Genomic DNA, 23,163 nt, shown 5'->3' with positions numbered 1-23,163 from the left:
CGATGGTATGGCAGATGGAAGAGGGGATCATGAATGTAAGTTAGGGTAAGATGATGACTGAGTTGCGTGTATGTGTTTCGCATGTCCGACATATACACATCCCCTCTTGATGAGCAAGGACGATACAGACAGATTTTGAATTAATACAGTATGTAGCTAGCCAGCTTGCCAATGTCCAAGGTTCAGCGCCACCCCTACTATCCCACTCCTCGCTGCCATCACCAGACCCCCGATGAGATGCATGAATCAAGCGGCCTTGATGTGAACCCCATCTCAAGCTATACGGTCATCAGCTCAATCCCCACTATGCCTTTCCAGCAGTAAAACCACTCACCCAGTCCAGTACTGAGCGGGTCCGCGGGCAACACGTCCGGAATCACCGTTGCCGTACCAGACTCATCCGCCGCGTCCGCTCGTACGTCCGTTCCCGCCTCCGGTTCTGTCCCAGCATCGGTATCGGCCTCATCTGGCCGTTTCTTCTTGAGCTTGGCATAATGCAGCTATCCCATCAGCTCTATCCTCCATACTCCATACCACCCAAGCTCCACCCTGGACGCCTCAACACCCGCCTTCAGTCCACCCTCAAAGAGAAGAACGAAACTCACCCCACACCGCACACAAAGACTCTTCGGCCCATCAGGTCCCCCCATCCATTCCCCCTCTACGACAACTCCGCACCCATGACACCGTAACCTCTTCCCTTTGACCTCTGGCGCGAGCTCAAACGCCATCGCCGTCGTTGACGTTGACGAGACAGGGATCGGTGATCCCCGTAGATCCAGCCCAAAGTCAAAGAGCTGGCCCTGGCCCTGGGATTGTCCCTGCGCTTGTCCTTGTCCTTGTTGCGCGGAAGCGGAAGACGGGGGTGGGAATAGGTCGAACACGTCTGTTTCTCCGCCCGCGCTCCCGCCGGCACCGTTCCGGGACTCAAGGTGAGCGTGTCGCAGCGAGGGATCGATACCGTACCCCATCGACAGGGAAGAAGGGGGTCGGGAGAACCCGGTCTGGCCATCGCCAAGCTGAGTGGCGCCGAAGGGATGAGAATCAGGCGGGGGACCGAATACGAGCCCATTGGATAGTTGTCGAGGAAGATCCCCGTCCCGCCCAAACGGGCCGAATGGGGAAGATCGAGATGACCCAAAGCCCGCCGAAGCGGCCGCGAAGCGGTGGTCGTCTGGGTACGCTCGCTGAGGCATAGATCCGCCAGAGCTAGAATCGGGATTGGGATTGGCCCAGTCGAATGGATCCCGACCGTATCCTCCGCCCTCGAGGCCCGCGCCCGCATCAGCGTCGTACCCCTCCTGTTCTTCAGGCCACGGAGACGCCTCCCCCTGCGCTCGCCCGGCGGTGGGTTTCTCGCGCTTCATACTCCCCGCTGATCCCGCCCCCGCCCGTACGCCCGCCGCTGCAGCAGCAGCCACCATCCCAGCGCGCGCCCTCGGCCCCTCCTTACTCCGCGCAATCAACGCATCCCTTCTCACTCTAATAACCTCCATTTCCCGCTCCGCGGCCGTCAATCCCAATCCCCTCCCGTCTTCATCCTTCCCTTTGCTACCACCGGCAGCGCCCGCGGCGGCCTTCTTTGCCTTCTTCCTAGGCTGCTCACATACACTCCCGTCTATACCAGAGATGGGCAAAGCGGGTAAACGATCCGGATCGATATTGAGCCTAAATCGGGGCGAGAGGTGGTGTAGCGTCGTATAGACCGCATGCGCGAGATGGGCCAGGCGGGGGAGGAGGAACGGCGGGGGTTGCGATGGGGAGGGGTTTGTAGGTGAGAGACGATAGGGGACGAGGAGGGTGATGAGTTCTGTGAGGTTTTGGTGCAGCTGAGGATTAGCTATGTCCGGTTGCGAAGTCAAGATAGGGAAGCAGCAAGCTTACAAGAAGTATTTCCCGCTTCCCATCGTCTTCTCCTGGTCGTATCTCCATACCGCCTCGCCCATCCCAACCATACCCATCCATACTCGGTCCCTGCCCCTGTCCAGGCGGCGGACCAGGTCCAGGTCCTGGTGCATACTGGCCCGCCAGCCCCGGCGTCGTATGTGCGGAATAAGGCGAATCCCACTGCCCTTGCCCTTGCCCCTGCCCTTGTCCCCGCATATGCCCATGCCCATGTCCCTGTCCCTGCTCTCGATACCCATCCTGCATCTCCCGCCCTTGCGCCTGCTGTAATGGTCCTCCGGGCCAATACACACCTCCCTGCCCCACCACGCTCTCTGGATAATAGTCTGAGCGCCGGAAATCCATCTCCATCTCCATCTCCATCTCCATCCCGTTTCCCCCAGGTCCGGGCCCAGGTCCTGGGGGTAGCTGTACCTGGTCCCCCGTACCTGGATAGCTGTAGTAACCCGAGTCGCCCGTCAGCGGACCGTCTGCGCCGCCATCGCCATGAGACTTCGCTGGCGCGGGGGCCGAGGTGGTAGATGCGTAGGATAGATAGGGGTTGTACGCCCTCTGATCCTGGACGTCGGGATAGGGACCGCCGTTACCGCTAGGTCGAGGACTGGACGAGAGAGAAGACGGACCCGCTTGGGCGTTGGTGTGCTGCTGCTGCTGCTGCTGCTGATGCTGCGAGGGGTTGTTACCCGAATAGCCAAAGTACTGTTGCTGCTGGTGCAGAGAGTACATGGCGGACCCCTACCGCCGCGAGCGATGACCTGGGTGGACGGATGGATGGATAGATGGACAATGGAGGTGGAGTGAAAAAGTCGCAAGACCCGGGATGGAAAAGTTCGCCTGGTCGAAAACAATGACAATGACGCACGTTGACAGCAAGGGCCGCCCGCTGGCCCCTTTATATTGTTGACACTGTATCGCACAGCTATGACGCCCAGCAATTTTTGCCCGACCGTCCCAAGCCGGTCTGGGACGCTGAGGGCAGAACGTCCCGGCGCCGAAAGCCCCGATTGTGCTCTGAGGAGTTCCGAATCGACCTCTACAAGTTCGGAGGCGGCAGTGTTGGTATTCGTAGTGAGTGTCGGTAGATATACGAGAGGGATCTGAGGTATACCTTACTAGGGGAAGGACAAGCTTAAGGTGAGCGGCGAAGACGACAAGACGGAATCGACCAATGTGGCAGCGAGTAGCGGCAGTAGCGTTTGCTTCCGGCGGAAAGGGTTACGTCATATAGCCGGAGAGAGGTCCGTGCGTTCTTTACCATAGATTTGGCTCAGATCGAGCGCAGCTATAGGGTAGGGTGTCGACTATACCTCGTTCAGTATGCGGATATCCACCAGGCTACTCGCCTCGCACACACCCAAGCTTCCCCTCATCCTCCCTCTCGGACCACCAGAAGCTCCTGGCGCTCCTCCAATTCCCCCATCGACCCCTACTCCCACTCCCACTCCCCGACCCGCTGCCGCCTCCACATCCTCCAAACCCTCTGCTCCCCCACCTCCCCCATCCACCCTCCCCCGCCCTCGACCTGACTACGCCCGCATCCTCCAGAACCCCTCTCAAACCACCTCGAACCACTTCACCCGCCGTTCCGGCCTTTCACCGGAACACGTCGCCCATATCTCGAGACTGCGCGACACCCAGCTTCTCCTCTTGCGCAAGCTCGAATCGGTCCGATCGAAGCAGAATGAGATATCCAGTCTCATCAAGAATAAGCTGGGGGATACGCCTGAGCTCGTGCGCCAGGCGAAAAAGCTCAAGGTGAGGGTGGGGGACTATGAGCGGAATCTAGGGGGAACGGAGGAGGAGCTCCTCGAGATGAGTCTGGCGCTCCCCAACTTTTCACATCCCTCCACGCCTATCGGAGCGGAGGACCAGGCGGTCGAGCTGGATCGATTCGGACCTACGCCCATACCTGCCAATACGGACAGAGATCACCTGCGTATATGTACGCACTATGACCTCCTCGATCCAGAGGCGTCCGCCACCGCCACAGGTTCCAGCTGGCCCTACCTGCGCGGAGCGGCAGCATTGCTCGAGATGGCGCTCATCCACTATTCGGTCTCCATCGCTGTCAAGCACGGGTACACGCCCGTCATTCCCCCAGACGTCGTCAAGGCGGATCTAGCCAGTCGGTGCGGGTTCGCCCCGCGCGATTCTGGCGGCGCACAGCAGACGTACGCGCTCGCGGATTCGGCGGAACAGCATGTCCTGGCGGGGACGGCGGAAGTGCCCCTCTCGGCGCTGTTTGCGAATCGAGTGCTCAGTCCGGGGCAGCTACCGGCGAAGGTGGTGGGTGTGGGCCATGCGTTTAGGGCGGAAGCGGGTGCGAGGGGTGCAGAGACGAGGGGGCTGTATAGGGTGCATCAGTTTACCAAGGTGGAGCTGTTCTGCGTGACGGCGAGCGGAGTGAGCGATGGCGGGTCAGGAAAGGGCGGGGACGGAGAGGCGATGATGGAGAGTATGAAGGAGGTGCAGAAGGAGATCGCCGAGGGATTAGGGCTGAGCGTGAGGTTGTTGGAGATGCCGACGGAGGAATTGGGTGCTTCGGCAGCTAGAAAGTGGGATATGGAGGCGTGGATGCCAGGCAGGGGGAGATGGGGCGAGGTGAGCTACAACCTCACCACCATCTCTGGTCATGGTCTGAGCTGACCATCAGATATCCTCATTGTCAAATTGCACAGACTATCAATCTCGCCGCCTCCATATCCGCCATCGACCCCTCCCCTCCTCTTCCCCTCCACCGGGCCACGACAGCCCAGGCGGCAATGACCCGCTTCCCTTTGCGCACACGCTGAATGGGACAGCGGCGGCTATTCCCCGACTGATCATTGCGATCCTGGAGAATGGGGTCAAGCTGGGCGAGAAGGGAGAAGTGGAGGGGCTGGAGTTGCCGGGTGTGTTGAGGCGGTTTTGGGTCGGTGGGGATACAGTTGGAGAGGGCGGGAAGCGGGCCCAGATCACGTGGAAGGAGTAGAGGATGGAGGGGACGGAGGGGACGGAGGGGAGGGGATGGAGGGGAGGGGAGGGGATGGAGGGGAGGGGATGGAGGGGCGGTAATCACATCGGGGTACTGAAGGGAGAGAACCGGGCATAGCAATCTGGCGGTCTGAGGCTGAGCATCCCCCGCCCCAGTAACTCGCCTGTCTTGAGGGAACCTCCATCAACATCACAAGATCATACACTCCCACATGTTGTTTGCTCATACTTGTTCTTACAGATAATTGCACCAGATGCTTTCGCCTCACTCAGTAGTCTGCAGATCCTCTCGATGAGACTCGGATACATGGCCTTGGCCGGTGGCCAGTCATCGCATGGCCCCAGCCGCAGCTGCCACTGCATGTGCCACTACTGTGCCACGTTCCTCGCGCATCGGCCTGTTCTCGGGCAGAATGGTAACGTAACAGATCTGTGACTCAAAAGCCCCCCTGATCGACCACATGATCGACGATCTATTCTGAGCCTTCGATCGGTCCGGCATATGAAGGTGTGCCAACGATTCGGAGCCGGGACAGGTGAGGCGGGGAAGGGATCTGCAGTTACCCAGTGCGCCATTTCCCCGGCCTGGGAAGAGCCGGAGAGGTATATATGGCGCGCTGCCCCTCTACCCAGCTGCGCCCACACTGACAGACCCCACCCATCTGCCTCGTCTTCGCTCTTGCCTATCTTCTCGCTCCTCACCTTGTCGGCACTATCAACCTCCAAGATGTTCTCTTGTTTACTGGCCGCAACTGCCCTGGTGGCCGCCTCGGTCGTTTCTGCCGAGACGCAGCAGATCGTAGTGGGGATGAACATGACCCGCGTGAGTCCTCTCCCGTCCCACTTCCACTTCCGAGAGACCGGCTGATCGTGCAGAGTTACACGCCCAACACGTGAGTACCTCGTTGCTTCCTCTTCTACGCCCTCGTCGACCGGAGCAGAATCACATGCTGACGTCCTAGTATCACCGCCAATGTTGGCGATGTCCTCAAGTAGGTCCATCCTCACCCTTCTACCTTCAATCCCTGCCGTTCTCTTCTTCGAGGCTTATGAAGCCGCCCCCGCTCGTGCTGATACCCGCAGCTTCACCTTCGTAGCAGGCAACCACTCCGTCTCCCAGTCGAGCTTCTCCAACCCCTGCAAAGACTTGTCGAACGGTACCGTCTTCTCAGGTTACATGCCCGCCAACATCACCGCTGGCAAGACTTCTAGCGTGAGTCTCGCCCCTCTCTTCGCGCTTGGCTGTACGTGCTGATATGGGAAGTACCAGGTTACGATCAATGATACCAACCCTGTTTGGATCTACTGTACGTACAGCTTCCTCGCGCGATCTCTCGGGTCTCACTGGAAGGAGAATGCTGATCGTCAGGCGCTCAGGGGAATCACTGCCAGCTCGGCATGGTGCTCTCGTATGTGTCATCTTGACCCAGCTCTGCCAACTCATACTCATGGCTGTTAGGGTTAACGCTCCCACATCTGGTAATATGACCTTCTCCGCATTCCAAGGTGCCGCCAATGCCACTGGGTGAGCTATGCTCTCCTTGCCAAGTTGCCATCAATCCCAACCCGGAGGTCATCCCGTGATGTGCTGATCCGTCAGCGCAAACACCACCTCCACCTCGAGTATGAGCGCGTCCGGTACAGGCGGAGCTGGTGCGAGCGGGGCATCCGCTTCTGCCGCTACATCCAGCAAGGCTTCTGCGTAAGTTCTATCTAGGGAGAGCAAATGAGAAGGGGAGCTGACTGGATCAGTGCGGATGTGAGGTCTGTAGTTTCTGCGTTTGGGTTTATCGGGACGGTCCTCACTGCCGCTTTCGCTGTGATGCTCTAGGAAGTATAGTATCATCTCCCTAGTCTTGCAAGCTGTTGTCATGATAGCGATTTTCAGCCCTGGCTGCTCAGATCATCTGCCGCGATCCGAACGTGCATCAAGGTACATACTGACACTGCTGAAGTATCAAATAATGCACCGCGCTCTCACTTCCCAGTCTCCTCAGCCGAATCGCCCACAACCCTGCCTGCACCCGGCTTCTTGTCACTGGTTCCTCCCCGGCCTTCGGTGGCAGTGTTCGCCCCACTTTGGTGAGCGGGAGACCCGCTCGCAGCCTGTCTTGCCTCCTTCGCCATCAGAACGCGGCTGAAGAAGCCGAGAGCTTGATGAGAGTGCACCAGCACTCCTCGCGGCCGCGGCGGGATCAAGCTCAGTCCAGGCCCGTGGGGGGGTGCCGAGACCAGCAGCGACGCAACATCGTCGGAGTCAAGGCTTTTGGTGAAGTTACTGTCCGGGTCGGCGGGTAATCCTCCTGCATGCTCTTCCAGAAGTCAGCCAGGAGAATGGGTTGCGTTCAGGCCAAGGCTTCAGCTCCCGGTGTCGCTGTCCCTACGGAGACCCAGATTCAGGGGAGGGGCCTTTGCTCATTTGGAAGTCGTACACAAATTAAACCGGCCGGTGGATTGTGTCGAGTCATCGATATCCGGGCGGTTACTGGGGTCGGTGAAGCTGGGGTTGGACGAGGGCATGAGTGGCGAAGTATCTTCTTGCGTACGGCTGATGTGAAGAGGACGGGTGAAGTCGAGTAAAATGGGGGCTTTGGAGGATGATGTAGAGAGTGAAAGTCGAGGGGGATGGGTGGCAAATATGTACACATTCGTTTCGTTCTCCTTTGACCGTGACAATCTAGCTGGGCCTTCCGGTCCAGACCACACCTGATCACGCCATTGGGCTCCTAGATTGCGCTCTAGCCAAAAGTGCCATGTACCAATGACATGAGCCGCCATACCAAAGGAATAACACCCATACGCGTTCGGACCGCAACAAGGCAACTGGTGGCCACCAACTCGATCAGGCTGCTGGCCGGAAACGCTACTCGTCCAGAAACTGCCTGCTTATGCTCCACAAGGACTCTTGCGCCACAATCTATCCGTAAAATGCGCAATCTAATCCGATCTGGCAAGGTAAGGGTTGGCGAGGAAAGGAGCACTCATATAGTTATTTGACGTTTCGAGCATCATGCAGTAACTTGGCGCGGTCAGGCCTTAGGAAGGTCCGCACGGCGCGATCTCTTGCAACGCTGATAGCAGTTACACCCAATGTACGAGGGCGCTTGCATTGTTGTCGGGAAGGGGGGCAGTGCTACCTGTGCGCACCAAATTCGATGGTCAGACTTGGGTCCGCCTCGGCGATACGGCAGTGTATTAATATTGTACATGCAACGGCAGATCTAACAAGTACATGGCGTTTCGACGGACCTCACAGACTATATAACAATACTGACTATTCTCGTTACTCCAGCCAAGTCTGATCCATTCTCATGATGCGTTCCAGCGTGACTCTCGCTGCGACTGGCAGGCCCGCAGACCGAAAGACGATCGTCGAATTCCCCGTCTGACCACTAGGCCCTCGATCGACGTCTTCGGTGCTTCCTTGAGTGTTGACGCTGCGGCTCATCCAAAGATTCTTGACGATCTCGGCGCACAGACGCATGGGGACCGGCAGTATCTTTTCCAGGGACAAAACCTCTCGCTTCCAGCTGCGATATGACGTCGGCCGGCTGGATGTCACTTGGGTCGGAAGAGTTTGTCATTTCTGCGAACCAGAAATCCTTGAAAATACGCATCGGGCCTACTTCGACACCAGAGCTGGTTTTTTGCACAGGCACGACGTAAGTGATGATATCAGTCGTGCCGTCTGCTCTCGGCCATTCCGTCTGCCTGAAGCCGAGGTATGTCCTGCCATCTGGGGTAGACATTGATGGCCGGACAATCGCTGCATTGGCGGATTGAGACATGAGTGGCAAAGTGTCTTGTGCCGTACGATTGATTCGAGGAGGAGAGGAGTGGAAAGTCAGGGGACTCGATGATGATAAGGAGAGCGGAGACTTTGAGGCGGATGGGTGGCAAATCCACGATCATCCAGCGCTGACGTGCTCCTTTGACTCTGACGATCTAGCTAGACTTTCCGGCTCAGAGCCCAGCGCTTGGTCACGCCATTTTCCTGCTGATTGCACAATCTAGCTGGAAAAGTCATCTGTCAAAGAAAGGGGATGAGATCGGAAAGGAGTGGCACCAGATCACGTTCGAGCCATCATAAAGGATCGGAATCCACGCGGTGCTGAGCCTTGGGCCCCGGGCTTTGACAGGAAGATCTGCCCTCCGGTCTGAAGCCCGCCTCGTCACGCCACGACCACGTAGCCCGTCTAAGAGTGATCAATGATGGCATGAATCGTCTAAAGTCAACTAGAGCTCATATCGATCACGACCGCCAAGTCTCAGACGATCTCTCCAAGCTCAGTTCCGCCATGTCTCTGACGCATGTCAAGCTCCCCACCGCACCTAGACCCGCTTTCTGGATGTCTTCGGTCGTACCCTCCATGGTGATGTCACCGCTGCCTTTGCACGTCATCCCCGTTTCCTCCCGCGGCTGCGCGGACTGGGATATGCCTTCAGACGCGTTCTGACTCTGCCATCGTCTCGCCCGAGCCTTCTGTTGCAGTCCTGTCCAGCCAGAGTCCAGGTAGTACAGTGGTCTCTCAAGGGACAGCCCCTCTGATAGCAACACCGACTCGATATCGGCAGCGCTGATACTGGCCGTGGGTGCGACCGGGTTCCGAGCGAGGTTGCACTACCAAAAGCGGTCAAGACGCTGTGTGCCTTTCTGCGTGACGCCCCCGGCGGTGTTGTTGAAAGCGATGGTGATGCAAGTGACCAGCTCTGGTCTGCCTTCTAAGCCGGACTGCTGGGAGAAGATCAGATATCTCTGACCAATGGGGATATCCCGCAAGTGGACTGCGTGAGAGTCAGCGGACATGAGGGTGAGAAGCTTTGGTATCTGTGCTGGAGCGATGAGCGAAGGGGTGAGGGATGCAAGCGCATGAAGGCGGGGCCGTGGCTGAAAGACAACGTGTGCTTTTGGGACATAAAGGTAATCAACGGATGTGACTCGAGTATGCACCGCCCCGGTGCCGCCTCGGCTTATACGTAGATCTGGCGTTCGAGATTCACTCCGATAGGCTGGCGTGATCGGAGCAGGAAACAGGCCTGTGTGTAGCATCTCGGAGCGGAGCGCGACGGACTGAATTTCGTCGGAGTTCACTGTTGGGATCTCCTGCTGTGCATTTGACAGTATCATTGAGCTGTGCAATGTTCAGGGGTCGAGCAGAAAGGACGGACCAGCTCAGTCTCGCTCTTAATTTCCTAGCCCGATATAGGACAGTCAAGGCTGTGCAGCTCCTAAAACATGTCTATGGCCACCTATAGTGTGTGTGTGATGCTTTCTACACAGCTGAAGGGCACATGGGAGCTGTGAATGGGGCAATTCTTGACCAGGGAAGTGAGCATGGCAATGAACGTTCGAACCCTTGCACGCTGCTGTTCTTCACATTCAGGGGACACAGTGTCACAGTCACAGAAGCACCGTTTTACGGCTCTCCGGAACAGAATAGAGCTAGGGATGCACTGCGCTCCGCCCGCGAGTGCTACTGGGGACAGTGCACCGAGTTCAGACAGGCGGACACCAGAATATAAAGTTTGATTCGAGTTTCGTGCGGACGGCATTCCGCACGTTTCACCCTGTTTCAGGTGGTGTGTGTTGGGAGGAGGGGAAAAGATCTGCAAAGCGGCCTGAAATAGCCGCAGTCTTGGCAATCCTACCGCTTGGTAATCTACCATATGGGCTGGTAGTACAATGCCCATGACCATGAGGTGCCTCGTGCACTGAGATACTATTGGCAGTATGTATCGGTGGACGATCTGAAATGCGTCCGAGGGATCTGCGTCGTCAAGCACCGCTAGCACCGCCCTTCACAGAGTTCGCCCGTTGATCGACACGGACGTTCGTCGAGGGATACCAAAGGGGGCCCTCTGCACCGCAACGGGTGGGTATATCTCAGACCTGAAACGCGGGGCGGACACAGCGGGCCAGCCAAAGGACAGCCGCAGCATGGTGTAGTTGAGCCATTTGTCGCGTTGATGAGGCTATATATGCGCGCAGATCTTCTCCCTCCTTCATGCCAACCCTCACATCCTACTCTCATCCATACACATATCACAACATCTCACTATGCTCAGCTCACTCGTCGCTACCTCTCTTCTGGTCGCTTCGGTAGTCATGGCCGCGACCCAGCAGGTTGTCGTTGGCTTGAACGGGACCAACGTGAGTACTATCCCGTGTAGCTTACTCGCACTGTCGCATGGAGCTGATGCGATAGACATTCACGCCCAACATGCAAGTCCTCATCATCTCTTGATCCCTTTCCCGGCCGTACAGCTGACAATGCAGTATCAATATCGGTGTCGGAGACACAGTCAAGTGAGTCTCTATCTCCCTCAGTATAAGGTAGTCTGCCCGGCTGACGATCAGCTTCACCTTTGTCGCGAAAAATCACACGGTCTCCCAGTCCAACTTCCTCAACCCCTGCGTTCCGCTTGCGGGCGGGAATGCTTTCTCGGGCTTCAGGCCGGCCAATATCACTGCTGGCAGGACATCCAACGTAAGTCTCCACCCGGTATGATCGTGCAGGGACATAGCGCTGACTGCTGTGGTTTGAGGTCCTCGTCAATGACACCAAGCCCATCTGGATCTACTGTAAGCACCATGCTGTATGAGAGGTAAATGGTAGACAAAAGCTGATGCTCTCAGGTGCCCAAGGTAACCACTGCGTTACTGGCATGGTCATGTCGTACGTTCAACATCTCTTCAGTATTATTTGATCGCCGCTGACATGCCAGTATCAACGCCCCGGCTACCGGCAACATGACCTTCGAGGCGTACCTCGCCCGAGCCCTTGCCGCAGCGTGAGCCATTTTGATCTTCCTCTCGGCTCTGCAGGGACCAGCTGATAGTATAGGCCCCCACCTGCTCCCGGCGCCAGCGGATCTCCCTCCAGCGCCCCTTCAGGCTCCGCTGCTCCGGCCTCCAGTGCTCCAGCATCCTCCTCAGGATCCGAGGCGGCAAGCGGTACGGCTCCTTCCCCTGCTGCGTCAAGCAAAGGTGCTGCGTGAGTTTTCTCTTCTCAACCTTGGCTTCGGGATGGGGCTGATGTTGGCAGTGCGGGTGGACATTCTACGATGGCTGCTAGTGCAGGTATCTTTGGGGCTGTACTTGCCGGTTTCGCATTGCTTCTTTAACGTAATCAGCCTTCCCATCCGGACAATCCCCCTCAATCATGTATGCTGCCAATGAGGACTATCCTGCTTTTGAAAGTTAGAGATGCACTCATACGGGAATATAGGGCTTAAAAGCCGCTGCGGGATACATTACTAGGTGAAGAGTCTGAGCTGGTTGCGATAGCTTACGAGCGGCGTGGGGACACTGCGCCTTATCCGCCTTGCCGCATGTCTGTTCTCTGCTCTATTGCGGACCAGACAGCGGGCCTGGGCTCTCAGATGATAGAGTATGAATGACTGGACCAATCTATATAGACAGTAACATTATCGCCATAACGACGATCGCGCGATGAGACACGCGCGTTCCACTCCGCTTTCTGGCTGTCCAGCGACTACCGAAGTACACTCAGGGCAAAACGTCTTTCTGACTCTCCACTTCCTCCGCCAGCCTGTTGATGATGTTCAAGACATCCCGCCCCGACTTTACAAACGATGGGTCCAAGCCTTCCTCCGCTAGGTGTGTCAGGCGTTGCAAAATTGTGGTTTGCGCGACCTCGAAGATCGCGTTTCGGCGCTGCTCTGCTCGCTGTCTCTCTTGAAGAGTACCTGCGTCCTCTGGCATCGTATCTTGAGGCCTGCCGGGGTGATCGTCCAGGAATTCGAGGAATCTCTTGAAGGACATGGGGTCGTACTCCTCGACGCTGACCGAAAGTGAAGTCGACCCGTGATTTGGACCGGATGACAGGCGAAAGGTAAACATCCTGTCGTCATGGTTGTGAGAGATGTCGGTCAAGCCATCATATGTGATGGTGTGTAGGATCTGGGAAGCAGGATAGTGAATCAAGTGATGTGGTGTATATTCGTGACAATGTCAGGACTCAGAAATGCGGCCTGGCTCATGGTGAAGTCACCCAGCGGGGTATGAATACAAAGCCTGTGTTGGCTGTAGGAGCATAGCGGCGCGTCGCTGGGCGACTGCGCCGACAGATCTCAGAACAGGAGCACGTCGCTGGATGTCCTTGCGACGTCGCAGCGACGTCACGGCGTCGCGGCGCCGCGCCGGCGCCGACTAGATCTGAGATAGCGCTAGGTGAATATCCGGGATAGTCACTGTACGGGCCGGACAGAATTGTCTGTCCGGGTGTCCGGACACTTTACATTAGTGTCGGACTGACGGCGCTGAGTGGCGGCGAGGCAACGCCGCCACCCAAGTATCCTATAGCACATAGAGACGTGAGACGTCGTCTAGCGACGTCCCAGCGACTCGTCGGCGTCGTGTCGTCGCGTCGGTGTCGCGACGCAGCGACGCCAGCAGGACTATATAAGTAGACCTGATCGTGTCCAATGCATCTTTATTCTGCTTTTGTACTTCTACCTTCCAAACTTCAACAGCCTGCCGGGTCTCAGATTATGACAAAGGAGCATCGGCACATGCCCACCGTCTTATCTTGAGACTATCGGTCCTCGTGATTGGAGCATAATATCAAGGAGGTAACACGGCAACAGCCAATCGGCAGCTCCAAGTATGTACCGATCCAGGCTAAGAGCCTCGCCACTCAGCGTTCCTACACCGGTACCGCACACCCCTGGAGGGACAAGCCGCTTGATAGCGCACCATGTAGCTACACGACGACGACAAGATCAGTCAGCAATCAATAGAGCTGCTGCTAAGATCAGCAACTGAGCGGAAGGGCGCAGCGTATGAGTACCAGCAGAAGAGGGATTCATGTCCAATATGACACTGATGAAGATCAGATGGGTGGATGGCCGGGAGGCTCCACAACAGTCTTCCCACACTTGCATGGCCTCTCCGACTCTACTCGCACGCTGCAGCCTCCCTCCGACTGAGAGCCCGCATCCATTTATCCAAAACAAGCTTGACGAGGGCATGCCCATCCGCCCTACTTGCTTGAAGAGCCTGTGTCACTCTCCCCTAGCTTGTCCTGAAGCAACATCCTGAGTCCGTGCCCTGTCATTTGGATCGTTGTGTTTGTGTCGATCGAGGTCGCAGCCGCCTGCGCCAGTCGATCGAGGATCTCTGCGTATGCCTTTTGAATGCGTACCATTTTGCGGTCAGCCATCGCCTTGGAGATATCCTCACCAGCAGTGGGATTGGCAGTTTCCGTGTTGAGAACTCGGTGGTAACAGAAATGCTCGAACCGCATGTCGGTATCTCCAGCACCGCTGACGAGCAAAGTTGATCCCCAGTATTCGTCTGTCGTTGGAGGACCCCGGCTTAGTGTGAGTAAGGCCCGATCAGGGCCTTCCGAGAGCGAGGTCAGCCTACGGCGCGGTTGGTTCGCCTCAATTGATTTCCGGAGCTTGCGAGCCATCACGACGTCAACCAAGGAGACTCGCCGTCTGTTTGTCATGTTTGGGCCAAGTGCTTCAAGGGTGAGACGTAATGGATCAGACGTGTCGTATGAATTTGCTGATTGGTGTGGTAAGCTTGAAAAGCAAGTGGACGAGACCTGAGGCCCTTTATGTAGCTCCTGTGAAGCCCAGTCATGCGGCCATCGGACAGTGAATATGGGGGACATACAAAGGAGACCTCAGTCATCACTGTATCGGAGTGACAGTGATGTGCACTGGAAGGCCTTACAATCACCCGAAAAACAGCAGAGGACCGCAGTAACGAGATACTCTCCGACACATTCCCGTCTGAGATTGACAAAGGGTCGCACTCTGACCAACTCCGCAATCGCTGTCAGTGCCAGACCAGGTGCCAGCGGCCCGTGGAGAGCGAGAAGAGAAGGGTCACATGGACACACTGCCTCCTTACATTCTGTATAAGATATAAACCCGCTGATAGCGCACTGTTTGCGTCAGAAGTTAGGCAAGGACAGGATTAAGCAATCAGTATTGAATAGCACATGTAACACATGCTCGTCCCAGGACCGCAAACTAGACCACTCAGCTGACCATCACCACACTTGCTATTGCTATATCCCCTAATGCTACATTCCCCAATCAGACAGGAATTCTGGGGTACTGGTAGTATACAATCTCAGACCTCACTGACGTGGTCGACTCCTCATGGCTTGAGCGATCTGGTGCTGCAAGTCCTTGCCCGTCAAGTTGGTGGTAGGAGGCTTGCCGTGGAGTCTGCCTTCCATGAACTTGCGCACATCCTCAGCGATGATTTCACTGCTCCTCGCCGCCCGGACGGTCAATAGGGTGTCGATGTCCTCAGAAGCCCTCGCCCAATCGTACCAGGTCTGGCAGACTACCTCGAGCGACTTGTCAGTCTGTCCCGCGACGCTCATCGTGATGGCGCCATTGGGACCGGCTGTGAATGTCAGCAAGGTACTGCCTTGATCGATGCCGAGTGTATGGGGTCCCATGTTGCGCCAATGTAAGGTATAAGGATGAAGACTGTGATGAGCTCCACATCAAGATCACCAATCCCCTCTCCGCCCGAGCCTTCAGATATAACTTCTGAGCAGAAGCCGCAGTTCCCATCATTATCTTCCCCTTTGATCGATGGTGGAAATCAGTACTGCCATCGCGAGCCTGCGAATGGTCCGGCAGCATGTCCAGCTCGAGGGAAGCGCGAAACTCTTCGCCAGTGAAGGTGAAGCTGGGCGGGTGAGCCCAGATGTTCTCGGCGTCCTGCGGCCTGGCTTCCAGGGTCACCCACAGCGCACGGAAAAACTCCTGAAGGAGCTCACGTCGTACGATCGGGATATCCGAAGGAACGATAGACCTGTTCTCCAGCGTTCCGCAGAAGCGTTCGAGGGGCATGTTGATTGCTCCGCCCCCGCTAACGTAAATGGGTATATCTTCGTTCGCACCCGTGTGGCCCCTTACGTCTCTGGTAAAGGTGAGAACCGTGTCGTCGCGAATTGTCAGCACGGTAGGCGTATAGGCGTTCGGACCCAATGTACTGGGCACGTCGTCGTCGCCAGCTGTCGGTATGATAAGCGTATCGGCGGGGTCTCCCAGTATAGCGGAGATGGTGTTGATGTCCACCAAGAAAGAAGAAGTAAGGGTTGGATAGAGCAAGTGTAAGGGTGGTCAGTGGCAAATGGGCAGTGACAGGAGAGGTCGATACGAGAAGCGATCTCCGAGTGGACGATAGGCAGTCTAGCCAAAGGTCAAGCCCAGTTGACCTCGTTCCACATTCAGACTAGAAAAGAACTCGAGTCCTTGGTTTATCGTCTAGCGTGACCAACGGGGAGGAAGGACAAAAGATGTACCCCTCCCTTTAATGATGTGGCATTCTCATTTTGGTCGTCAATTGCGTCAAACAACGTGATCACACGCCATCAACTTCTTCCGAAGGCCCTGGGGTACGACGCCGGACCAGGGTCAGCTATGTGTAACCCGCCTGGGTTCTCCTCTTCATTGAGGTACGGGTTATCAGTCAGGGCAGATGATGGGTCAGCACTCGTATAGTACCCATCTGTCAGGTAGCTCAAAGTCAATAGTAAGAAGACATCCATCCCAAGTGAGAAATAGCGTTCTGGACATCAGTCTGTCAGTACAGCTGTACGGCCCTTCAATTGGCGACCGCGTCGCCGGCTTGTCCAGGCTGATCCTGACCCTGATTCTGATCGGAATCCTGCTCGGGCTCCTGCTCCAATGCTTCCTCATCCGAGCTATCCTCAGAGCCCGGCGCCGAATCATTCCCATCCCTCACGCTCGCCTCGAAAGCCTCCTGCAGCTGGAGCAGCTCTCGAATGTACCCCGCCGAGGTAGGAAACGTCGGCGGGTTGTCGTCTTCATCCGCGGACTCATCGAGGTGGGTCATGACACCCCGTCTCACGACACGGATGGCCGCAGGAGTGATGCTCCCAGGCGGGGCGCCGCGCAGCATTGCGCAAAAGTCCTCCAGAGACATGGCAGTGGCTCCCTCCCGGCGCAGCGTAATGAGTGTTCGGTCCTCGTCCACCAACTCTCGCGTCACGACGAGATACGTGCTGTCGGCAATGTTGGTTTCGAATGGGGCGGGCATGGCGTCCTAGTCCTTGTGTGTTGACGGAGAAGTAGTAGATAGGGCAGGGATGAGTAAGGCAGTAGTCAGCAGTGAGGGATAAGAATGAATCAGAACCGAGACATGTGAGGGGATGTCGTTATAGGCCTATGTAAGGAGGACTCGGCTCAGTGGGGCAGAGGTCACGCCGTATCGCGAACGAGGTCACAGAGCCAGAAAGGATCTTCGATGCATGCCCTTCTCCGGCCAGCTCGGCCCAAGGGGGTAGGACAAAAGAGACGCCCTAGGCCTTGCCGCCCATGAGGGTGATGTGATGTCCTCAATTCGCATATCGGCAGCATCAGTCAACGTGAGTATCCCCATTCTCAGCGGGGCTGTATAGCGTATTATGCATGAAGTCGAGATTATTCGTCGTACATAGATCCATAGGTCTAAGCCTATCCTCACTCTTGGCTCTGCCACAGACCGTAAGATTTGCCCGGGTTGGTCTGCCACAACCGAACCGTACCTGCCAGTCAGCCCAACCCTGCCGCTTCTCCGTTTCCGCAAATAAGTCAAAGAAGAAGAACTCACCATCCTCACTCCCACTCGCATAAACCTCCCCATCAGGACTATAGCTCGCACAGAGCACAGGCCCATGATGCCCTTTGTACACCTCCCTCTCCGTCCCGGAATCTAAATCATATACGCGCACCCAGGGGTCGTTTGCGCTTCCAGCGACGAACCGGTCCCGGAGGAAAGGGTGTAGGGAGGCGGAGGTGGGTTGATGCGTGAGGGGGATGGTTACTGGGGGGTGTTGCCTGAGGGGTCAGCTTTGTCTCCGAGCGGAGGAGAACGAGGTGTAGATCAAGGGGTGAGAGTAAAATAGATTTAAGGTGTGAGAGTAAAGAGGAGGGAGGAGAAGGAAGGGCGAAAAGGTTGACGCAGCAGTCAAAGCGAGTAGGAGCAGACGAGAGGTAAGGAAACAAGGAATCAAGTGGAGAGGAGGACTCACCGTAATATATCCAAAAAGTGTACATTCTTCCCTGCGGTAACGCTCAACGTTCCGCCTCCATGTGCCAGCTCCATACTAGTCACCGGATCGCCCAGGTCCAGCTGGGCGACTTGAGAAAGTGTGCGGAGATCCCACCATCTGAACGTATCAGCTATAGCTCTAGCCCATAGTCCTTCACCCATTCTACTCCCGATACGTCCTGACCTCCCTGTTCCCTGTTTCCCTACTCCCGACGGACCGCCCCCCCAACGCCAGCCCTGGCTCGTACCGCCACCGACATCCTCAAGACCCAGCATAGACCCGAAGTCAAACTCACCGAACAGTCCCATCCTCACTCGCACTAACACCCACCGCCCCACCCTGACTATCATCCCAAACCAGACTCCGTACTGTCCCATCGCACGATTTTTCGGGGTCCGAACCGAGTATGAGCGGGTCGGCATCTGGACGATTGAGGTCAAAGAGCCGGATCTTCTTTTCGTTTCCGCCCTATGAGGATCAGCTTTGCCCAGACCACACCGCATCCCCATACATCATCGGAGATGGCATGGGAGTCCTGGGGGAAGAGGACGTAAGGATATGTGGGAGCTCACTGTCAAGAGATACTGCGGTTGCGATTGAGGATTGAGCGCGACGGTCCGGACGATATGTTTGTGTGCGAACGAGTGGAGCTCTTCGCCAGAGTTGCAGTCCCATATCTTCCTGTCGTCCGTCAGCTGCATGCCTCACTCGTGTTATTTGTCAACACAGGGAGCTCGGAGGAAGCTCACGCGAAATAATCAGCTCCGCCCGTAGCGCCTCTTGTCGTATCCTGCGATATCTTCGTTGACCATACTGCACCTTTATGCCCTGTAGGTCAGCCAAGCCCGTCGCTTGGAAAGGCAAAGCAGATGAGGACACACCGATAAAGGTGCCTATCCAATCTCCGAGCCAGCTCCTGAGCATCGGACTCCCATCTTTACACGCCGAAATCAGCATATAGGTACCGTCATCTAGACTATCGTTGTCAGCTACATCCTCTCGACAGACATGCAAGCGATTCGGCTAGCTGAGCAACGTACAGATTTGAGAATTGAAGATGGACGACCGGGCGGGTATGGCCCGAACAGAGAAGAGGCTGGACACGGGAGTTATTGCCCTGAGGACCGGACGGACCGGCGCTATTGCCATTGCCATTTCCGTTGGCGACGCCATTACCGGTTCCGTTTCCGTTTCCATATGCACCGCCGTTGGACTGGCCGTTGGCGTGACCGTTAGAGTTGCCGTTGGGGGTAAGTCCGCGGGGGACGGGAGAGCGGGAGGGGTAGCCGTTGTGATAGCTCATCATGAGGGAGGCTGGGTCGGTAGTGTATTCCGAGGGGCGAGCGGGGGCTGTGTGTACCGGAGTTTGAGCTGTAGGCTGGCCGAGGGAGAGGAGTGGGTGGGCCGGGGATGAGGGTAAGGAAAGATGGAGCCGGGAGGGAAGTTGATTGTTGGATTGGTCCGTTTGATTATAAGGATATTTCGTGGCTCGTCTAGAGCAATCTGCTAGGAGAATACTGTGATACAGTACTGAATACCAGCGCGTCTATTCGGGTACCGGACGTTCGCTTGGAACCTTGGAGAGATGCAGCAGAGACGCTGGTGGACCGAGAGATCGTTATCTCGCAGCCGGACCGCCGTAGTTTGGGCGATACCCGACCGTTCGTGACGTTTGAAGTCGGATTATTTGTGCAGGACGCCGTTTTCCGCGTGTAGGTGTAGCCGTTAGGGTGATCACAAAGAGGAGTATAGAGCGAAATCGAAGGGGTAAGACAAGGGTGAAGAAGCCATAACCGCTGCTGCAGCTGCTTCGTGGACGCGCCGCTCACCCAGCGGAGGTATGTGCGGGATCTCCGAAGTGCCACATTGCCGTCATCCCCCTCCCACCAGCCAAAACGTAATTCCGAAACCCCGCACACTCAACCACCACCTTCACCTTCACCTTTGTACTGTACTTCTTCGTCCTATAACCCATCGACCTTCACCACACCTAAGTACTACATTGCCTGACGGCATAGCAGCGTTCGACTCCGACTCCGTCTTTCCACGATGAAGCTCGTCAGGTAAGCTTAGAGCCCGAACTCGAGGGAAAGAAATCGACCGGTCGACCGAGAAGGATGGGTGGAGGGGTATGGACGTGATAGTCACGGGACATGCGATGGGAGACCATGGGGAGCTGCCAGGGGATCGGCGGGGTAGTGGCTTGGGCGGGGTAGTGGCTTGGGCGAAGGAAGGAAGTGTGTAGGGGGAGATGACAGGAGGATGAGGAGGGATTACGATGGCAGTCAGGGCATGAGGACCTGATGCGGGTCGGTGGAGCGGGCGAGCTCCCAGCCTTCTCGTCCTACGAGAATACGTCGGGACGGGCAAGCTGGCCCGCTGGGCGGGCTGGTGGTGCTGCCGAGGCGGGCGGAATGGCGAAAGGAGAAGGGAGATGAGGGAAGGGCCAAAGAGACAATTCGCAGCAGAAAGCCCCATCCGCTCGACCTCGGCTGACTTGCAGATTCTTGATGAAGCTCAACAACGAGACGGTCACGATCGAGCTGAAAAATGGGTCGGCCGTACAGGGGACCATCACCTGTGAGCCAAATCAACAAATACAGATAAGGGGAAATGCTGATCGTGCTCCTTTCTCGGTACATCTCCTCCCGCTACATCGCTCATCCTATATCCGCTCGCTACCACTGCCTCGCTATTCACTCTCGCCCTCTCGCCTACCTTACCCTCAACAGCCGTCGACCCGCAAATGAACACCCACCTCAAATCCGTCAAGCTCACCCCCCGCGCCCACCCCGGACCCCCTCTATCCCTAGACTCAATAGCCATCCGAGGCAACAATATCCGGTACTTTATCCTTCCCGACTCTCTCCCACTCGACACACTACTGGTGGACGACGCGCCGAGGGCGAAGAAGCGGAAAGAGGGGGCGGCGCCAAGGGGTGCAAGGGGAGGAAGGGGGGCACCGAGGGGCGGACCAGGAGGGAGGGGAGGTGGAAGGGGAGGGCCACCAAGGGGGAGAGGAAGGGGGTTCTAGGTGGCGTGTAGGATTGGAGGGAGAAGGGAGAAGGGAAAAGCGGAGGCTGAGTGTGCGGTGGCAAGCGGTCCAGCACCCGGTCGAGAGGAAAGATTTCGGTATTGTGGTATGTGGTAGTCTATGTATACAAATCAAGCTCGACTTTGTGTCGCCGCGACTGTACTCTTCGAGGCCACTGACCTCGTGAGGAAGAGTAGGCCACTCTGTCCGAAACGGTCAGGCGGTCAGTCAGCGCTGAGCAGATACCAGCCAGCGCAAGCGCTCAGCGGCAGCGGGCGATGTTCCAGCTTCCGACGGAACCGGGAAGGTTTCGAGCCGATCCTTCGCCAACTTTTGGCCCTACCTCAGCGCAGCTGCATCTACCTCTTCTATTCCAGTAATACAGGCCATGTCGACCCCTCAAGAATGCACCCTCAAGGGCGCGTCTACCTGGCGCGACACGCTCGCGTCGTTCCCGCCGCTCAAAAATGATTTGTTGTTGCGCGCTGCGGCGGGGGAGGAGACGGAACGTGCGCCGGTTTGGGTGATGAGGCAGGCGGGGAGGTATCTGCCTGGTAAGTCGACCGTCAGACGGCGCTGGTATGGATGTGTGAGGAGGATGAAGAGTCTGGGGGCAGGTACTGCATGGGCGGGAAAGTCACCATATCAGTAGGGTCGAGTTGCCTAAAACCTTCTTGAATGGCTCAAGAGCTCGAGCGCTACCCTTTCGCCTTCACCAAAGCTGACCCCCAGAATTCCTCGCCATCCGCAAAGACCACTCCTTTTTTGAATGCTGCCAGACCCCCGCGCTCGCCTCCGCCCTCACTCTCCAGCCAATCGACCGATACCCGCGCCTCGACGCCTCCATCATCTTCTGCGACATCCTCGTCGTCCCCCAAGCGATGGGCATGACGGTGCTCATGCAGCCCGAGAAAGGACCTGTCTTCCCGGAACCCTTGGTCACGCCGGACGACATCTCGAAACTCCGGGAACACGTCGATGTGGACAAGGAGCTCGGGTACCTCTTTGAGGCGATCACGCTTACGCGGAAGGGGCTGGACGGGCGGGTGCCGCTGATCGGTTTCTGCGGGGCGCCATGGACGCTCATGGCGTATATGGTGGAAGGAGGCGGGAGCAAGACGTTCGAGAAAAGTAAAGGGTGGCTGTATCGGTATCCGGAGGAGAGTAAGAGGTTGTTGGAGAGGGTCGCGAGGGTGTGTGGGGAGTTGTTGGTCGGGCAGGTATTGGCGGGTGCACAGGTAGGTCATACTCTTCTCATCCCGATCGCACCCCACTATCTCGTTGCCACTGCATCATGGACCGACTATCTTCTTCTATTAGACAGGCTCTAGCTGATGCCGCAGCTCCTCCAAGTCTTCGACTCTTGGGCCGGCGAACTCACGCCACACCAATTCCAAACCTTCGCCCTCCCCCCTCTCCTCTCTATCGCCTCCTACGTCCACTCCACCCTCTCCGCCCTCGGCCACCCCGGAGTCCCCATCACTCTCTTCCCCAAGGGGGTCCACTCCCCCTCGTCTCTTTCCCTCCTCTCTGATCCCTCCGCTACCGGATACGCCACCCTCGGACTGGACTGGCAAGTCGACCCCCAAGAGATCCGGCAGATTGTAGGCAAGACGGTCAACCTGCAGGGAAACTTTGATCCGGTGGTTCTGTATGGTGGCAAAGAGGGGATTGAGAAGGAGGTCGAGCGGGTGTGTGAGCGGTGGAAGGGTGCGGGAGGCGGGTGGATTGCGAATTTGGGGCATGGGATTACGCCGAATGTCAAGCCGGAGATGATGGGGTGGTTCTTGGAGTGCGTTCACAAGTACTCGAAGCGGTAGAGGTAGATGGGATGCAGAGAGGAGTTTGGGTTTGGGTCTGGGTCCGGGTATAGGTCTGACAGCTGATTTTCGCGATGCACTGACGCATACTGACGCCCTGTCCAGGCCTGACCGTCTATCAAAGCTACACGCGACGCGCCGCGGCGATAATCACGCACACTATAGTGTTTGGAGCCGAGCTTGACACATCCTTTGCCACTGTGCCCTTTGCCGGTGTAATGTCGCAAGGGGTTAACGAGGAGAGGCACGGGGAGTCGCCAAGGGATAACCATGACCATCCATGTTTTGACTTGTCAACGATTGACACAATCTCCCCTTGAACCTCATCCTGAACGAGATCCAGCGTATCCCCTGATCACCCTTTCTTGCCTCTCTC

At 56.9% G+C, this 23,163-nt stretch overlaps 8 protein-coding genes across 8 annotated transcripts; 5 read left to right on the top strand and 3 right to left on the bottom strand.

Moving 5' to 3' along the window:
• Window positions 1-246: 246 nt before the first annotated feature.
• Window positions 247-2,631, bottom strand: MKK02DRAFT_42809 (uncharacterized protein; the record flags this gene model as incomplete). Its single annotated transcript, XM_053092168.1, has 4 exons — window positions 247-272; window positions 335-500; window positions 606-1,829; window positions 1,885-2,631. 4 exons carry the CDS (start codon window positions 2,629-2,631, stop codon window positions 247-249), a joined length of 2,163 nt encoding a protein of 720 aa, XP_052948195.1.
• A 591-nt stretch (window positions 2,632-3,222) lies between these two features.
• On the top strand, window positions 3,223-4,876 carry MKK02DRAFT_22503 (seryl-tRNA synthetase; the record flags this gene model as incomplete). Its single annotated transcript, XM_053086576.1, has 2 exons — window positions 3,223-4,506; window positions 4,559-4,876. 2 exons carry the CDS (start codon window positions 3,223-3,225, stop codon window positions 4,874-4,876), a joined length of 1,602 nt encoding a protein of 533 aa, XP_052948194.1.
• A 729-nt stretch (window positions 4,877-5,605) lies between these two features.
• Window positions 5,606-6,709, top strand: MKK02DRAFT_42807 (uncharacterized protein; the record flags this gene model as incomplete). The annotated part of the gene is made up of 9 exons (XM_053092167.1): window positions 5,606-5,701; window positions 5,755-5,771; window positions 5,841-5,870; window positions 5,962-6,091; window positions 6,143-6,185; window positions 6,248-6,287; window positions 6,338-6,403; window positions 6,479-6,580; window positions 6,631-6,709. 9 exons carry the CDS (start codon window positions 5,606-5,608, stop codon window positions 6,707-6,709), a joined length of 603 nt encoding a protein of 200 aa, XP_052948193.1.
• A 2,421-nt stretch (window positions 6,710-9,130) lies between these two features.
• On the bottom strand, window positions 9,131-10,006 carry MKK02DRAFT_31853 (uncharacterized protein; the record flags this gene model as incomplete). The annotated part of the gene is made up of 2 exons (XM_053088387.1): window positions 9,131-9,499; window positions 9,542-10,006. The coding sequence occupies 2 exons, from the start codon at window positions 10,004-10,006 to the stop codon at window positions 9,131-9,133; spliced, it is 834 nt and encodes a 277-aa protein (XP_052948192.1).
• A 930-nt stretch (window positions 10,007-10,936) lies between these two features.
• Window positions 10,937-12,003, top strand: MKK02DRAFT_42806 (uncharacterized protein; the record flags this gene model as incomplete). The annotated part of the gene is made up of 8 exons (XM_053092166.1): window positions 10,937-11,043; window positions 11,156-11,185; window positions 11,237-11,366; window positions 11,425-11,461; window positions 11,516-11,555; window positions 11,605-11,670; window positions 11,724-11,873; window positions 11,925-12,003. The coding sequence occupies 8 exons, from the start codon at window positions 10,937-10,939 to the stop codon at window positions 12,001-12,003; spliced, it is 639 nt and encodes a 212-aa protein (XP_052948191.1).
• Window positions 12,004-17,361: 5,358 nt separating this feature from the next.
• Window positions 17,362-19,236, bottom strand: MKK02DRAFT_23517 (WD40-repeat-containing domain protein; the record flags this gene model as incomplete). The annotated part of the gene is made up of 8 exons (XM_053086740.1): window positions 17,362-17,426; window positions 17,492-17,718; window positions 17,913-18,050; window positions 18,229-18,401; window positions 18,506-18,614; window positions 18,683-18,761; window positions 18,815-18,909; window positions 18,974-19,236. 8 exons carry the CDS (start codon window positions 19,234-19,236, stop codon window positions 17,362-17,364), a joined length of 1,149 nt encoding a protein of 382 aa, XP_052948190.1.
• A 746-nt stretch (window positions 19,237-19,982) lies between these two features.
• On the top strand, window positions 19,983-20,967 carry MKK02DRAFT_36161 (putative small nuclear ribonucleoprotein Sm D1; the record flags this gene model as incomplete). The annotated part of the gene is made up of 3 exons (XM_053089359.1): window positions 19,983-19,996; window positions 20,437-20,513; window positions 20,666-20,967. The coding sequence occupies 3 exons, from the start codon at window positions 19,983-19,985 to the stop codon at window positions 20,965-20,967; spliced, it is 393 nt and encodes a 130-aa protein (XP_052948189.1).
• A 388-nt stretch (window positions 20,968-21,355) lies between these two features.
• Window positions 21,356-22,787, top strand: MKK02DRAFT_22143 (Uroporphyrinogen decarboxylase; the record flags this gene model as incomplete). Its single annotated transcript, XM_053086527.1, has 3 exons — window positions 21,356-21,521; window positions 21,700-22,205; window positions 22,311-22,787. 3 exons carry the CDS (start codon window positions 21,356-21,358, stop codon window positions 22,785-22,787), a joined length of 1,149 nt encoding a protein of 382 aa, XP_052948188.1.
• Between the last annotated feature and the right edge of the window lie 376 nt (window positions 22,788-23,163).

This window comes from Dioszegia hungarica, assembly GCF_025882075.1.
Source record: "Dioszegia hungarica strain PDD-24b-2 chromosome Unknown MKK02contig_6, whole genome shotgun sequence".
NCBI lineage: Eukaryota > Fungi > Basidiomycota > Tremellomycetes > Tremellales > Bulleribasidiaceae > Dioszegia > Dioszegia hungarica.
This window is presented reverse-complemented; position numbering and strand designations above follow the sequence as displayed.